This window comes from Oryzias melastigma, linkage group LG5 (assembly GCF_002922805.2).
Source record: "Oryzias melastigma strain HK-1 linkage group LG5, ASM292280v2, whole genome shotgun sequence".
NCBI lineage: Eukaryota > Metazoa > Chordata > Actinopteri > Beloniformes > Adrianichthyidae > Oryzias > Oryzias melastigma.
Window position 1 is genome coordinate 11,774,543 of NC_050516.1, and position 16,563 is coordinate 11,791,105.

General features: G+C 37.3%; 3 protein-coding genes across 7 annotated transcripts in view; 2 read left to right on the top strand and 1 right to left on the bottom strand.

The window, feature by feature from the left end:
• Positions 1-7,152, top strand: part of LOC112145720 (bile acid-CoA:amino acid N-acyltransferase) — an 11,496-nt gene extending 4,344 nt beyond the window's left edge. Inside the window, exons 1-12 of one of the 4 annotated variants that reach the window (XM_024271119.2) lie at positions 7-72; positions 1,027-1,156; positions 2,062-2,271; positions 2,358-2,457; positions 2,732-2,922; positions 3,000-3,175; positions 3,262-3,378; positions 4,046-4,131; positions 4,377-4,470; positions 6,417-6,497; positions 6,581-6,716; positions 6,803-7,152. In XM_024271119.2, the coding sequence (XP_024126887.1) occupies positions 1,048-1,156; positions 2,062-2,271; positions 2,358-2,457; positions 2,732-2,922; positions 3,000-3,175; positions 3,262-3,378; positions 4,046-4,131; positions 4,377-4,470; positions 6,417-6,497; positions 6,581-6,716; positions 6,803-6,903 (1,401 nt within the window). In that variant the 5' untranslated portion in view covers positions 7-72; positions 1,027-1,047 and the 3' untranslated portion in view covers positions 6,904-7,152. Of the gene's footprint in view, positions 1-6; positions 73-1,025; positions 1,157-2,061; positions 2,272-2,357; positions 2,458-2,731; positions 2,923-2,999; positions 3,176-3,261; positions 3,379-4,045; positions 4,132-4,376; positions 4,471-6,416; positions 6,498-6,580; positions 6,717-6,802 lie in introns of those variants that run through there. The other 3 variants (XM_036211858.1, XM_036211857.1, XM_036211859.1) reach the window with 3 other exon arrangements.
• A 77-nt stretch (positions 7,153-7,229) lies between these two features.
• Positions 7,230-8,209, bottom strand: LOC112145729 (protein S100-B). The gene is made up of 3 exons (XM_024271141.2): positions 8,020-8,209; positions 7,752-7,895; positions 7,230-7,412 (listed from the first exon to the last, which is right to left on the bottom strand). Exons 1-3 carry the CDS (start codon positions 8,023-8,025, stop codon positions 7,260-7,262), a joined length of 303 nt encoding a protein of 100 aa, XP_024126909.1. The 5' UTR covers positions 8,026-8,209; the 3' UTR covers positions 7,230-7,259.
• Positions 8,210-10,513: 2,304 nt separating this feature from the next.
• inpp1 (inositol polyphosphate-1-phosphatase) lies at positions 10,514-14,908 on the top strand. Of its 2 annotated transcripts, none has more exons than XM_024271129.2 (6): positions 10,514-10,828; positions 11,252-11,477; positions 11,564-11,624; positions 11,731-11,931; positions 12,249-12,423; positions 13,567-14,908. In XM_024271129.2, the coding sequence occupies exons 2-6, from the start codon at positions 11,274-11,276 to the stop codon at positions 14,057-14,059; spliced, it is 1,134 nt and encodes a 377-aa protein (XP_024126897.1). In that variant the 5' UTR covers positions 10,514-10,828; positions 11,252-11,273; the 3' UTR covers positions 14,060-14,908. The 2 variants fall into 2 exon arrangements, with proteins under 2 accessions (XP_024126897.1, XP_024126896.1); XM_024271128.2 differs by having other exon boundaries at positions 10,515-10,828; positions 11,272-11,477.
• The last annotated feature ends 1,655 nt before the right edge of the window (positions 14,909-16,563 follow it).

The window sequence follows — 16,563 nt, forward strand, 5'->3', positions numbered from 1 at the left end:
GTTTGTCAAAAAACAAACAAACAACATTTTATCCACCCTTTCTCCTCTGTTCACTCCATATGTACCAGTCCGGTAAGTTGTGAGACATTTTTCAAAACGTTTTCACCTAAAATAAAAAGTAACGATAGTTCCATTGTTTAAATAAATGAATAAAAATAGCGTTTTGAGCTTCCCATAATGCTGTTCTTCACGGAAACTGGATTTTAAAAGTTAATCTGGAAGACGTTTCGGGGCGCATCCGGGTAACTTCTTCAAAAATGAAAACAACTTGTTCGAAAATTAAAAAAAAAAATCTTTTGTTAGGGTCTGAAGCCTATAATAAGGCTTTGTTTTTAAAAATCAAACTCCAAAAAGTTAAAAGTGACTGATCAATGGCAGTAAATAGATAAATCCCAGCGACAGACTTTACTAAAAAAGAAGGGAAAGTGCAGGAAATGATAATAAATTGAATATGTTTGAGACTGATATAAACACAGATTCAGACAAACACATGTAATCTAATTAAATTAATTAATTTATGGAAATATTTATTACACAAACAAGAAAAATGTACAACAACAGTGTTCTGCAAGAAACTGCATTTTAACAAACATGTATTGTTTAATTTATGGTAAAGCTTGTGTTTTTAGACTCACCAAACACTAATAATTATTTCTTTATTTAAAAATGAGTTTACATAAAAAAAAGAAGTCCCACATACTTCAGGGCGACTGTTTACCTTGATTTAAACAGTTCAATAAAGCTCTTTGGGCCTAAAAATCTACTTTAAGCTGCATTCTTTTGCACTGGTTTGCAGGAAATCTTTACCAAAGAACCCTTCATGCACCCATCCAGTCTAAACTAGTTTGTGTGCTAACTATTTACGCAAAGGAAGGGTCTAAGGTCTACTCTAACCTAGGTTATAAACAAGGATCAGGCAGTACCTTGCAGAGCCTGTGGTTTTCTGTTTGATCGACCTGAAGTTCTGCTCTGGTACCCCAGCATGCAGTGCAGCGTTCTGCATTAATTTTGCTCATTTGTGTTTAGAAAAGAGTCAAGAACACCAAAATGTTCAGATCACATGTGAGTGTGACAACCATTCGGCAAGTCGTGGAAATTAACACAAAGCACCGGCTTTTTTCACCTGGGAAACTAACACCTGGGAAGAGGATTGTGGGTAAGCTTGTTTATGTTTCATTGTTTTGGTAGGAGAAGCTTTATATGGATTTTGCCTGTAACTCCAGATTGAAAACATGAAGGAATCATTTTAGGATTTTTGATTTTCTCATTTGTTTCTTTGAAATCATTTAGTAAAAGATGTTCACAGAAATCTTTGTTTTGTACTGTAGTGCAGCACTTAATTCAGTTTTGAAATTTAACTCTGATAAAAAGTATATAAAAAGATGTGTTCTGCCCATTATTTGTTTTTACATATATCGTCAGACTTTTGATGCTTAAGTCCCACTTTAATCAAATTGTCACCTTTTGTTAAAGCATTTCCAGTGGTCTTTTAGTTATGATTATGTTGTTTTTAGACAAAATCCAAAAACCCGTGTCGTTTTCAAAAACAAAGTTTGTATAGAGTGGCAGGAGTTCATCAGAAACTTGCCTAAAAGATGTAGAGGAGACCATTGATTTGGAAGTAAGCCTCCACTGATATCCCATCATCCCTTTCGTTTATGCCCTTTCCCGCCAACTTACAAGCCCAAGCTAACATTAGCGGTACAACAAAAATGGCCAGCAATATTGCAGCAATCCAGCCGTACAGATTTGAGTCAGATACCGTTTCGGACAAGGAGAATGAAGACGTTAATGGATCTATTATTCCTGAAGCGGATGCATCCTAAATGAGACTTTGGCCTAGCTTTTTCATCTGCTTCTAATTCATCCTAATTAATAAATACTCAAACACAATATACATCTTTTTTATTTATTTTTTGTACATATGTATGTCCTCCATTATGAGAGCATGCTTAAAAACACCAAAAACATGATTTTCATTGAAGTGGGTATTTAACACACAATCTAAAACATGCCGTTTCATCACATTTGTACCAATCTATGTCATCCTCTGTTCTGCAGGCTCAATGAGGTGGGAGAGCAGCACCAGACCTGCCCCTCTGTTGACAGCCACTCCTGTTCGCACTCTTGTAGACGAACAGACCTGCATCAAGGCCAGTTTCCTCCCTTCAAATCATCCCGTCACAGTCTGTGCTCGAATGCGCAGCGATGAAGGAGACCTGTGGCAGTCATTCGCTCATTACAACACAAATTCCAGCGGCATGTTTAACTGTGAGTGAATCGAATGGTTATGCCTCTAAAATAGTTGTAGGTGTTTACATTTTTCTAATTCATATTTGTATCTCCCCTGGTAACAGTGAACAGCGATCACTCGGTGGGAGGCTCTTATTCTGGCTGTGAGCCGATGGGACTCTTCTGGAGCATGCAGCCAGCTCCTGGAGAAAGAGAAGGTTTGAGGCAGGTGATGAGGACACGTTTGTTAAGCTAAGTTTGTGATCTTATTGTGTTCATCCTAAATCTCTAAATAGCTACAAAAAAATGTTTAGAAACCTGATGCTCCTGTGTGGGAGGAGCTACAATCGAAAGTAATTAATAATTTCCTGCGGCACCCCTGACCATCTCTCAAGGCAGGCTGTTGAAAAACACTGGACTTAAGGGCTCAACGCTGCATTTTTAACGGTATAGCTCGCTCTTTACCTTTTATTTGATGACTATGTTTTCTCTGCCATAGGCTGAGAAAGAAATGCGTGGAAAGTCCTTACACAGTGCAGATTTCCCTACTGGAGGGCCACGTCTCACCCAATCAAGATCCGGGGAAGGAGGTGGCAGCTGTAACCGCTGAACGCTGGTACATGTCCCCAGGAGTGAAGAGACAAGAAATTCGTCAAAATGGACTTGTAGGAACATTATTCATCCCTCCCGGTGAGTGTTTTTTTTTTTTCTTAAGGATTTGCTCTCCTCACGCTTTTACAGTCTTCTTCACACGTGGTCTCTTTCAGGGCCAGGGCCGTTTCCCGCTATGTTGGACATGTGGGGAATGGGGGGCGGTCTGCCGGAGTATCGCTCCTCCCTGTTTGCATCCAGAGGTTATGCTAGTTTTTGTCTCGCTTATGTGGGTCACAAAGACTTACCTGGTCCATCAAACACCGTTAATGTTGGAGATTCCTATTTCAAGGTGAGAGTGAGCTTTTTCTTAATATATATATATATATATATACATGCTTATTTACATATTTTTTTGTTTTTTAAACATCCGGACAGGCAGCCTTCCAGTTTCTTCAGGAGCATTCCCAGATTTCTGCAGACAGAATTGGAATCGTCGGTCTTTCATATGGATGTTATTTGACGTTGCACACTGGTACATTACCCGGAGTTAAAGTAGGTCACATAAAGTTTCAGAACATGTTACAAATCAAATATATCTGTAATTCCTTTTTTTACTTAAAGTGGTTAACCCTTTAACACTTGAGGCGTTGTCGGTGAAGTCTCCCTCTAATGAAAATCATTTTTTTTAGTTTTTAATATATATTTGTGTCATTTTTCTTATGAAAGAGAACAAATTTAACGAGAAACCATTTTGTTTTTGTATTTCCGAGTATTTCTCCTTTTAAATTGCTATTAATCAAACTGTCTTGGACAGACTCTGTTTGAATGAATGATCTTCTTTCCACCACAACAGCTCTGCTGCACATGCACTAAACCCTCATCTGTTTCGGCTAGCGTGTCTAGACTTTTTAAGACATTTAGGTTGTGGGATTTTGATTAAAAAAACTTCATAATCATAATTAAAACGCTACTGGGAATGTTTTTTTTTTTTTAATAATTAAAAAAATGTCGCAGGGGGACTTTGTAACTTTTCAACTGTTAGCACGATCAAGGTAATTCCAGTAGATTCTGAAGGCGAAAAGTGGCTCTCGCCACTTTTCGCCTTCAGAATCTACTGGAATTACCTTGATCGTGTTAACATTTAAAAAAAAACAGTAATTCATAGAACATAAATGGGTTAATTAGACAAAAGTTTTCATCTACTTGCTCTTCTCTTCAGCCAGCCTGTTTGATCGGTATCAACGGTCCAGTGGGGAGTTCAAGGGAGCTCCTTCATGTCAATGTGACAACAAAAAAAAGTGATCAGTGAGTGGTTTGTACCAAAAAATTCCTATTCAAAAGATATTATAGGGATATAACATTTGTTTTTGACATTACTAAAGCAAAATTAAGAAGTGCAGATGTCTTAACATATAAGTAAGTAAATAAAATAAATATGTTTTATTTTTTTTATTTTTTTAGCTTTGTAGCACTTTTTAGCATAAATATGAACAGCGGTTAGCAGATATGATTATTAAATCAAGTGATGTATGTCATTTTTTCCTTTTTAGGGACCAAGTATTTTGGAGCTTTGATGATCAAGGCTATATCATATTTAAGCAGACTTCTCTTCCCTCTAATCTGCATCCTGAAAGCATTGTGAAGGTATGGTGGCAGACGATGCTTTTATTTGGTGTCAACATTGGAGTCTGGTCCATAACACAAACCCACTGAGGATGTTATTTTTTTTTTCCTAAACCCTTACATTGGATCACATTTTAAAGAACAAAAAATTGTCGTTTACATTAGATTTCTTGACCTTCCATTGTCCAAAAACAGAAAATATTTTTAGTTTGAATTTTTGAAAAAAAGTATCACTTACAAAATGAAATCCCCTGCTGATGGTTTAGAGATAGTTTCCATAGTAACGCTGTGCAGAATGTCAATAGGAGCTGTGCCAAAGCATGAGAGGGAAGGTGTTGTTCTTAACAGGGTTCATAGAGTCCATTGTGTCGTTAAAAAACTAAGATTATCTTTAAATTGACTGAAGTACTTTTTCATTTTATTTTACTTTTGTTATAATTTTGGAGAAGAAAACATTAATTTTGGGTCTTTTAAGTGACCTGTCTATCTTTCAATGCTCTTTTTGCTTTGATTTTTTTTAACATCATCAAATTCGGTTCCCCGTTTATGGAAAACTGTGATGTATAAAAAAATGTAGAACATATTGTTTGGCTGCTCTCAGTTTTTTGGGACGTTTGAGTTAGTGCAGACAGACACAGATCACAAATAAAAGACCAACTCAATTTATTCAGGCAATGTCTGAATTCTTTCCCTTCTTACTATATAGCGCATTCACCATTTCACAGTGCTGTTTGAATCTACAATTCCAAAATGGAGTGCCCTAGACATTTCCCAGAAGTCTTTGTGAAAAAAACAGTGTACATCGATGCTCACTACATTAGTGATTATAATGCCTTGCATGTGAACAATTTTTGTCAAAACATTTTTTTTGACAAACTGTTCACACTTTCATGATCAGAACACAGTGGATTCATAAACAGACATCAAAAAATGTTTGTATTGATTAGATTCTCACTTCATGAAATCGGTGACATCATATATGCCTTTTAGAAAAATTAAAAAAAAGTAGTGAGCATGGTGTCTGAATTGAGTTTAAAATCAAGAACACTAGATTGTCCTGGACTAGATGTTATTTTAGTAGTTAAAAATTAGGGTGGGAATTTGAATTTAGAATAGAAAATTTGAAAACAAGACGTAAATTTGAAAAAGAAAAAAAAAACGGGAACTTTGAAAAAAAAGATACTGAAAACTTGAAATGAATTTTGAAAATTTAAAATAGAAAAAAATAGTGAAAACTTGAAATAAAAAAAAACTATAAATGAAAAAATACTGATTGAAAACAAATTACTTATTAGTAACAGCAGCTGTTTGAATTTTGATTTTTTTTTTAATCTTCACTTTAATCTTTCAGTCCTCAGTTTTTTTAGTTTCAATTCTGATTTTTGAGTTTTCAGTGCTGAGCTGAGCCTAATCTTACAATGGGGGCGTGGCTTTAAACTCATTGGCTATTGGCACATGTTTCCCATGGAGGGACAGAAACAAAAAAAACTGAGGCCTGATAAGTGAAGATTAAAAAAAGACGGCGCCAGACCAGGACAAAAATGTCTTGTTTTCAAATTTTTAATTTTTTATTTTGTTTTTTAGTTTTCAATTTTAATTTTTTTTTCAGTTACAATATAAATTTTTCAAGTTTTCAATCTGCTTTTTTGGTGACTTTAAGCTGATCCTGATTTGTTGCTTTGTTGTTTGCTGTTTGTCCTGGTCTGGACACTATAGCTTGAAAAATGACGGAGGAAAACTGAAATCACGAACATCTAAAGAGTTTTATATACAATCATGTTACCTGCAGTTGAATCTGATTTTACTTGGATCCACTTTAATTCAGTTTTCATATTTATGTAAACTGTTATTCACATATCCAAAGGCCTTCCCATTCATGATACACAGAAGCATTATTTTCCTTTAAGACACATTTTGTTTTTCTTTTTTTTTTTCAAATTCTGATCAAACTTCTTGTACTTCTGCAGCTGGAGGAGATCACCTGTCCACTGATGTACATAGTGGGTGAAGATGATCTGAGTGCTTCAAGCATAGAGAATGCAGATCTGGTAAAATATCTAAATTTTAATTGTAGCTTTACATGGACTTGTGTTTTTTTGCTTGTGTTTACTCCTTATGTCCTGTGGATCAGATAGAGAAAACTCTGAGGGCTGCAGGTAAATCTCACCTGTTTACCCGGCTGTCTTACCCCGGTGCCGGTCACCTGATTGAGCCTCCGTACTCGCCCATGTCAAGGGCGTCCTTCTGGGTGATCAAACCTGAAAAGCGTGAGAGCTCTCTTCATGTTTTATCCACCGGTTACTGCTTTCACCTATTCTAAAATGTAGTTTGATGTATTTTATTTCTTGTTCAGTGATGACTTTATGGGGAGGACATCCTGCTCCACACGCCGCTGCCCAGGAAGATGCCTGGAGGAAGATGCTGGCATTTATGGAGCTCAGTCTGAGGCGTTGAAGCCTTGAAACCTGAGACATCTGGTCTTAAATGGAACATTTAACTTTATCTTGTAAGTTTTTGCTCTGGAAGTTAAAGAGTGGAGGGGCCAGATTCTCCTCAAGAGGGAATAATTTTCCCAACATTTGTCATCATTCTTAAAATAAATGCATCATTCATCTTCAAGTAGGAATTTTATTCAATTAGACAAACATTCATAACAATAAATAATATATATTTGTAATTACCATACAGTTTTAGTGCAAGTCGGTGGTGATTTATTCCTAAATCCCTTCCAGTCCGTGAATCCGACTGGAAAATGCAGACATGCAGATTCATTCACCTCTACATTTATGAGTCATTCTTCTACACTTTGGTTAGTGATCGCCGCAGTTTGGGTTGAGGAATTCGTGGCATGCCGAGGTGACCATGGCGATGAGTGTAATGAACTCCTTGAAGTCGATCTCCAGATCTCCATTCTGGTCAAGATCGGCAAAAAGCTCATCCAGAATCGCATTCTCCTGGATTTTCTTTTGATGAGAAAAAAGACCAACATTAGTCATTTGGATGTCCCAAATGTGAATTTAAAGACATAATTGTTTTTTTTCTCTGAAAAAGCTAATTTAACAGCACCTGTCTCAAGGTTAGCCCTATAATTTTCAACTTTTAACACAATAAACGTCATTCCAGTAGATTCTGAAGGAGAAAAGCGGCGGTCCCGCCGCTTTTCTCCTTCAAAATCTACTAGAATGACGTTGATCGTGTTGAAAAGTTACAGTATGTTAAAGATTTTGTTTAAGATGGTGAATTAAACACTCCATGCAGCTTTGTGAGCTGTAGTCCTATTATAAAGGTTCTATATTCCTTACCATCACAAAATGACTCATCTCATTGTTGATAAGTTCCTTAAGCTCTGCCTTCTTCAGCTTGCCCTTCTCCCCCGAGTAATGGTTGAAAACTCGGATGATAGTGGCCATGCCGTTCTCCAGCTCCGACATTGCATCCTTTGAGGCCTGCAAACCCATATTTACATTCTTTTGAACACGATTCCTTCACGCAAGAAAGCTTTAGTATCAGAAATGTATCCTGCATTGAAAACAGTTTCATAAATCCACTGTCATGTGCAGCATTTCTTACCTCCATGCTGAGCAGCTTCTGTCTCGTCAGCCTCCAAAAATGCTTCTAAAGTGTGTTGTTGACCACGCCCAGATCAGTGTGGACACGTCCGTATATCGATCAATCTCAGGAGGGCCTCTCCTCTGCTGCAAACCATCTAATGCACGTCTAATGGACATCAGCTTTGACCAAAACCATTTGCTCCTTAAAGATGTTAATGTGTCATTTGCCTCTTTGTGTTCGTGTGTGAGTGTAGTCCATCAGCCTCTGTTTAAATCCCATTGTGACCAACATTGATCAGTGATAGTTTGAAAATGTGAGCAAATTTTGTTAATATGAATTATCATATCCAAGGTGATATTAGTTGGTTAAAAAATACCAAATATACTTGTGTTTTAGTTTAGATCATATAAAATAAAAAAATGAGGGCTGCGAACGTTACATTTTTTGAGTTTTAACATGTCTGTGTGGCATTTTTCTTATGAAAGAGAACAAATGTAATATGAAATCATTTCGTTTTTACATTTCCGAGTATTTCTCCTTTTAAATCTGTCAATCAAACTGTCTTGGACAGACTCTGTCTGTCACGGTGGCATGACAAGGCGCCGCTTAGCCTCTACTGCAGTGGCAAAAGAAAGCAATATAAATGCTAATCGTCACAAAAGGTTAAATAAAAGATCAGTTCAGAGAGAAAGTTCACTATTCTTACTTACTTGTTTTTGTCCAGAAGATGAAAGAAAAAAACATTGTTTTAATTCAGCCTGCGCAGTGATATAGAGCAGCGACCGGAACTTCTTTTTGTTTTTGTAGGTCTGCAGTTCTGTTTCTTATGGCTGTATGTCAGCATCTTTGTTTACTTGGAGAAATACTACAGATATAAAAGTGTTTAGAGTTCTGATTATCTTACTGGTGATGTACTTTGTACACAACAATTACATTTCTGAGTTAACACTTGATAAATTTAAACATTTCAGAGAATAAAAATGAAGGAGAAGTTACTCTCTGGCCTGTTTTTGATCAAAAGCTGCATATTTTTTTATAAAATGTACCTAGTAAAACACTGTGATTGATACTGTAGTGATCAATCATAACACAAAAGAATAATTAATTAGATTTTTTTTCTTTCAATTCGATTTACAGCATTAATTAAAAATAAATGTTCTAAATCTACAGACTTGTTTATGGTTTCCTATTGTGCTTATGTGCAGATTATAAGCGGTCGGCAAATACTGTAGCTAAAAAAAACGGTTTGTGATTAATTGATTAAATTTGTTTTAATTGATTTCCGGACCCTAAAAAAATGCATTGATACTACATTTTTTTGACAAAGGCACAAGATATACACATCTTTTTTTTTTTAATCTGTTGAAAGAATTTCAAAAACAGCATCTCTTTAAAATACTGAACAACAGGTCTAACAGGTTAAGGAGTTTTGCAGCATTGTCCACCTACTAGTGATTTCACTATCATTTAGTTGAAATGTACACAGAGGGAAGTATGTCACTATCTTGTGGTTTTAGAGTTCAGATCCTTAAATACTTCAGGACTTTCTAGCAACAAGGAAAGGAGAGTTAAGCTTCAACAGAGATCCATTCTTGTTTTAATGAGTTAACCTTTTCATGTAGCTTAAACAATAAATTAAATCATAACTGTTTGAACACTATGAACACAAACTTACCTCTAAATCTGACATACTCAGTGGCATACTTTTTAAATAAAACAACAGAAATGAGCTACATTTTGATAAACTCTTGAGCTAAAGTGAACACAAAAGAACACTTCTCACATGTTTGTTTACAAAAATATCTTCAAAATGTTAACTTAATTTGCTAATTTATAAAGAGAAGAGTTCTCTTTGTAGTATTTATAAGGGGAGTTATTCATCATGAAAACATGGCAGCATTTTTTGAGGGTTTGACCAGACTTCTTTTTAGATAAACTCATCTCGGTTTATCAGATAAATCTAAAGCCTTCAGTCCACAGTACCACACATTCATTCCTTCAGAAATTCAGGAATCAGATGGATTGCATTTAAACAAGTTAAACTTTAATTTGTATCTGTGTGCGACTCATATCAAAATATTGAGGAAAATGGGGGTTCATAGTGGAAAAAAACTAACAGAATAGTTGCAACTAACTTACAAGTTTGTTCAACTAAGCTTGAGTAAACACACCGCAGCTGCAGAGAGTGGTTTTGGAGGCTTTGTAGAGGCTTGCCTGGTTTTGCAGCCACTTGATCTAATGGCATGAGCTGCACTATAATTTGTATTTTAAAGAAACCTTTTTAAAAATGCATAATGACATCTAGTGTCAAAAATCTTTCTTTTTTTAATCTTACCATGAGGTTATTTGAAAATGTCAGAATAAAACTTATACAAATATAGGATTATTAGCAATATTATCATTTAGACTCATTTATAAAGTAGAAATATATAATTTGAGAACTAATATGGTCTCTCTGGGCTAGCTTTTCGTGAAAAAAATGTTAAAGGTGATTTTTGATGCAGGATGCTTGAATTTCCGACGCTCGTGAACGCAGCACTGCGCTCAGTTTCCTGTTTGCTCAGACTCGACTCCACCGAGCTCCGCCGCTGCGCTGTTGTCGCTTTTTGGGGCTGGATGTGAGCGTAGAGCCGTGTGAAGTGAGCGTCCGCCCTTCCTGGGATAAGAAACTGACGTAAAGAAGCCGGAGCCGAAGATTACATTCCAAATTGAAGCTCAAATATTCTGAATTTACTCCAAACGGTCTCGTCTTTTGCTCCCCGGTGGCGTTTAAAGCCGGTTGGGAAAAAAATCATCCACCGAGTAGAAGACAAGAACACTGCGTGAGGTAGGTTTGAATTAAACTAAATGGTATTTCTCGTCTCGTTCATAAAAACTACGGTATCAAAATACTACAAGAACATTACAGAAATGTGTTGACGTCACCATATAAAAAATGTAAAAATAAATGATTTATCACACTTTTAAAGATGTGATTTTATGTCAAGATAACTGGTAGATTCTATTATTACATTTTTGATCTTAAAGTATTTGGAAATCATTTAAATATGCGGTGCTGTAAAGCTGAACATCCCTCATCTATACAAATATGAGAAGTGTGGTATTTTTCTGATTCATATGCAAAGTTCCTTCCTCACACACTTTTTTTTTAGATGCCCTGCTTTCATTTCGAATCTATAATTAACTCAAGATGTGGATGAGTGATGTCTCTTTCTTTTTTCTCCTCTCTCTGACACTCATTTTCCACCAGCCTCTGTTTTGCTCTTGCAGACATGGCTGATCTGCTGGACCTGCTGCTGCGGGTGGCTGAGAAGGCTGCAAATGTGGCCCGGGTCTGCCGGCAGGAAGCCCCTCTCTTCCAGCTCCTCGTGCAGGAGAAGACCGGAGCGGATAAGAACAAGAAGTTTGTGCAGGATTTTAAGACGCTGGCCGACGTGGTGATCCAGGAGATGATCAGACACGACGTGGGCGCTCAGGTGAAAACTCCAGCAGACTCCAGCTGAAGGTCATGTGGTGTCATGTGTTCTGCTTTTTCCTCATTTCTGGCCTCTTTTTTTAACAGTTTCCCGAAATAGCAGCTTTTATTAAAGGAGAAGAGTCCAACAAGTTTGAAAATGGGCTTGGTAATGAGAACACACATGCTCCACATTATCACATGATCCACACAGAGGGAGCTCAGACTAAATAAGGAATTATGAATTAAAAAACTACTAATCTGTTTTTTTACAGGAGAAAGTGTGACGGTCACAGTTTGCGGCACAGAGGAGGAGACAGCAACGCTCCTGGCCACGGTGCTGGACGGTGACCACACAGCAGCGTCTCTGCTGGCCAAAGCCATCCACCAGGACCCACACACCATAGAATCCAGCATAGATGGACCCACGGTACCTCTCAATCCCTCTGAGCTCGGCATTTGGATTGACCCTATAGGTAAAACGATTGTTCAACCCATTTTTTAAAGATCCACTCCACTGAAAGTCATGTTTTGGGTGTTTTAACATGTTCTTGCGGCATTTGTCTGATGATGAAGGGCATATAAAAAGAAAATTAAACTCAAATGTATTTCTGAGTATATTTTTATTCAAATTGATGTGAATCAGGAGCACAACCAGAAAACTTGTATCAGGGATATAGCTGCTTAAAATACCGGCGGAAACACTTTTATAATCGATCAAAAGACGATTGGAGTGGGACTTTAAGTAAAGCAGAATTTTAAAGGGAGCTGTTGTTTTTGTTATCTTTTTCAGATGCCACGAGTCAATACATTGAGGGCCGTGAGGAGGTGCTGGAGGAGAACCACTTGTCCCCTTCAGGCCTGCACTGTGCTCTGGTTCTGATCGGAGTTTACGTCCGGAGCACAGGCCAGCCTGTGATGGGGGTCATCAACCAGCCGTTTCACCACAAAGACCCAGCCGGTGGAGGGTGAGCTAGTTAACATGATCCAAAAAAAGTTTCTTCTCATTATTATTCTAGCTGCCAGCTAGAACGGCCTTAAAGACCCACTCTCACTGTGTTTTTAACATGTTCTTTTCTGATGATTGAGGACATACAGTCTAAAAAAAATTAAGCTTAATTAAGCGTTATTTCTGAGGATTTCTTTGTTCAAATTGTTGGGATCAGGAGAAGATGCAGTTTGAAAAAGACCTTATTTGTGATGTAGAAACTACATTGGGTGAGGCTCAAACTCACATCATGGCACCTAAAATCATTATCCGGAAGTCCTCAACCGGAACCCTCGTTTTAAACTTTTGACCTTTTTCCCTTTGACATACCATAACTGATCATCTGATTACAGAGAAAAAAACAACATTTCTCTGGAAGTGAACGGGTGCAGCTCTACTCATTTGAACACTTGTTATTATTGACTTGAAAGAAATGAAACGATAAACGTTCTCTGTCCCATTTGAAGCTCATCTTGTACACTAAACTGTTAGACAGTTACATTTTATTCGCTCTGATAGCTATGAAAAGTTTTTAAAATATCATTTTTGAAAGGGTTTCCTAAAGTTAAGAAAAAAAAATTCCGCTTACGCCGCCGGCTAAAGCAGCAAAATTTCCGCTTCCAGCTAGAGATAGTTTCTGGCCCATTCTTTCATGTGACCAGAAGACTCTCATTTCTGATGCATAATAACATGCTGGAAAAATAGACCCATGTACATCTTTGTTTTCCACGTCTGGCTCCAAACTGTACGGCTGGATTGCTCCAATATTGGTCGCCATTTTTGTTGCACCAGTGATGTTAGGTTTTGGCTCTAAGCTAGTCCAAGAGTAACAGATAGCTCAGCTATGGGTGATGGGAAAGGGGGGCTGGGTTGCTCAGAGCTCAACCAACCTTAATTCAGAGGCAAATTTCTAATGAACTCCTGCCTCTCTGCAGAAACTATGCACTAGAAAGCAACACAGTATTTTTTTTATTTTTGGCTAAAATTGACATAATCATAATTAAAAGACCGCTGGGAACATTTTTACAATAGATTAAAAAATGGTTGGAGTGGGACTTTAAAGTTTTAAAATGTTTTTTTGTTGTTTTTTTAGAAATAAAGATTCTTTATTTTCTGTTTTTAGCTGGAGAGGAAAACATTATTGGGGCGTTTCCTATGGCAACATCCACGTCTGCTCAGAGTCGCCCCCTAAAGGCCCAACAGAGGCTGAGCGGGGGCTTTCTGTGGTGCTGAGCTCCAGTGAGAAGACGGTGGTGAAGGAAGCTCTGACCTCGCTGTGCGGCCCCGACAGGCTGATGTACGCGTCGGGCGCCGGTTACAAGATCCTGTGTGTGATTCAGGGCCTGGCCGACGCTTACGTCCTGTCAGAGGGAAGCACGTTCAAGTGGGACTCCTGCGCGCCTCACGCGCTGCTCCGGGCCATCGGAGGCGGCGTGGTGGACTTGAGTTTGACTTCTAACTGTGGAGCGCAGGATCAAAAGACGGAACTGACCTACCACCAGCCCAACGCCGACTGCACGGGAGCGGACCTCTGGGCTAACCGTGGCGGTCTGGTGGCGTATCGAGACTCTTCTCAACTCCAGAGAATCATCCAGGCTCTTAAAGACAAACTGTAGCTGACAGAAATACATCAAACCGGAAGCAGCAGTGAAATATTTTAGTCATACGTGTTCTATTTTATCAGATTTTCATGCAAGTGTAGATGTTGCAGGATTTATGTCATGTTGCAATAATCCTTTTAGGCTAAAAAATGTTTATTTTTCAATCTTATAAATAGATTTATTTAAAACTTGAAAGCATTTATCACAGAAACATATTTAGCGTCTTGATGATTAAAAATCAAGAACAGAAACTTGTTGCATTTAAGCTGACACCAGCAAAACCAGTTTATTATTTTAAAACCTCCCTTGAAATTCCAAATCATCTTCAAGTGAATGAACTGAAACTTCACATCTTCACAGCGTGTGAGGCGAGCATCATCTGGTCTTTGATCTAGCTTGAGGTGATGCTGAGAAACACTGAAAGTATCCCAAAGCATCTATTTCAAAATGTGGTCTAGAGACACTCACACAGTGAGAGATGTGTGTGAATCATCTTATCAGAAGAAGAAGAAGAGCAGCCTGTCCTTTTTGTGAAATGGCCGAAACAGTTAAAGTCAGGAGTTATAAGAACATTTGTGGTTTTAGCCACATGCAGTGTTGGGTCAGGTTGAATGATGGGATGTCTGCAGGCAGCATTTTAGTAATGTGTGATCAAACAATCACGGAAAGAGTTTAAATATATACAGAAAATACAATTAGGAAACTTATTTTTAAGTAGGTGAAGTGAAATTTAAAACTGACAGCACTTAAGTCACTTCTATATCTCCTTGTTGATTGATGTTATTTTTTTTTCTTCTTTTTATGCGCTATACGTTTGCATATTCTGTTTAAACACTGAGGATTAAAATGTTTTTTTCAAACTGGTTCAGTGCTGACATCATTTACTCTGAACCGCCTTTTATCATGTTTTACATCATTTTGGCTTTAGGCCTAACAGGAAGTTATGTGATCTGAAGATATAATAAAAAAATGTTGGTATTTGTGAGGAGGAAGTGGAGGTGGGTGGTGTGAGAGTGGAAAATGCAGAGAACAGGTCTGCTTGGTGGCAGATGATTTGCGTATAATAGCAATCAAACAAAAAAGAAAGGTATAAATAAACCTATAACCTATTATGCAATCATTTTTTAAGACAGTAAACGTAGAGCCAAACTTCAGAGTCAAGATTGTATGTCACGGTTTAGCAGTTTGTTAAACTATTTCAAATCATTTACAAAATGTATGGCATGTATCAGGTATGAGCAGATAACAGCCGGTGGGCGGGGCATATCCGTCCCATCAAACTACATAATCTGGCCCATCAGAGGGGAATCAATTGTTAAAAAATAACTATAAACTAAGAAGTGAAAAGGTAGTGGAGGGGAAAGAAAGTAAACTAACTCAAACTTTAACTCATTTACAAACAGTTGGAGGACAGTGCGTATCGCAAGTCAAACTGCAACTTTTTGACACATTTTTGTGCGTCCTGTTCTTTACTACACAAAATATATGGATGTCAATTAGCACAACCAGTGTTAAGGCACACCAGATTATTAAGCAAATTTTCTATTTTTGGAAAAAGTAAGGAATTGTGTGTTCAAAAGATAAGGTCGGGTTCATTTAATTAGCTTGGATTTCATTTTGGTTTGTTAGATTTACATTTCTGGCACACATGCACCAACAACAGTGAAAATAACTCATTTTATTTAATCACTGCTGACATTACACTTGCTATTACTACTTTTACTGCACTGAGATGATCATATGTGACAAGGGGTCTTTTATTTTGAAAGGAACTTCTGTCAAAAGTTAAAAAAAAGGCTATTTTCTTTGAATGTTTGTGTTCTGTTCATGCAAAATGAACAAAAGTTCTTTTTTGTTTATCATAGTATTAACAATAATATAAATTCAAATAAATGTCTTCTTTTTTAAAGGGTGAAGGAAGACTGTGTGGCTCCTACTGAGACTTCAACTCATTTGGCTCTTTCAGAGGTGAAGGTTGCAGACCCCTGATCTAAGTGCAGAAAGTTATTTTACATTCATGTGGTGAAGATTAGTTGTTTTTCTGAGTTAGAAAGTCATTTTTCCGATCATTTATACACCACATGAATGCAGCACTTCTCTAAGTTTGAGGTAAATCAACCCACTGGTGCAATTGGCTCTAAAATGAGAACAAAAGAGACAGTTTTGGAATAAAACCTCAAAAATGTTCCTTTTCAAAGTATATTAATTTTCAATCACAATTATAGCATATTTTTGTCAATTTCTGTCTCTAATGAGGTGGATAACCTACACACTCCACGCATCTGCTGCCGGTCTATCGAATCTTTCTGTAACACCTCACCTATTATTAGTCTGAACATTTTTGTAGCCGTTTCCCTTTGTTCTCCTACAGTACATTGAAGTTGTTAAATAAGGACTAAATCTAAATATGCTGCAAAAGAAATGCAGTCAAAATTCAAACAAGGTATTCAAAATCTTACAATTCTTCAAAAAATATGGTACAAAAATAGGATTTATCTGTAATTATTCAATTCTTTCAA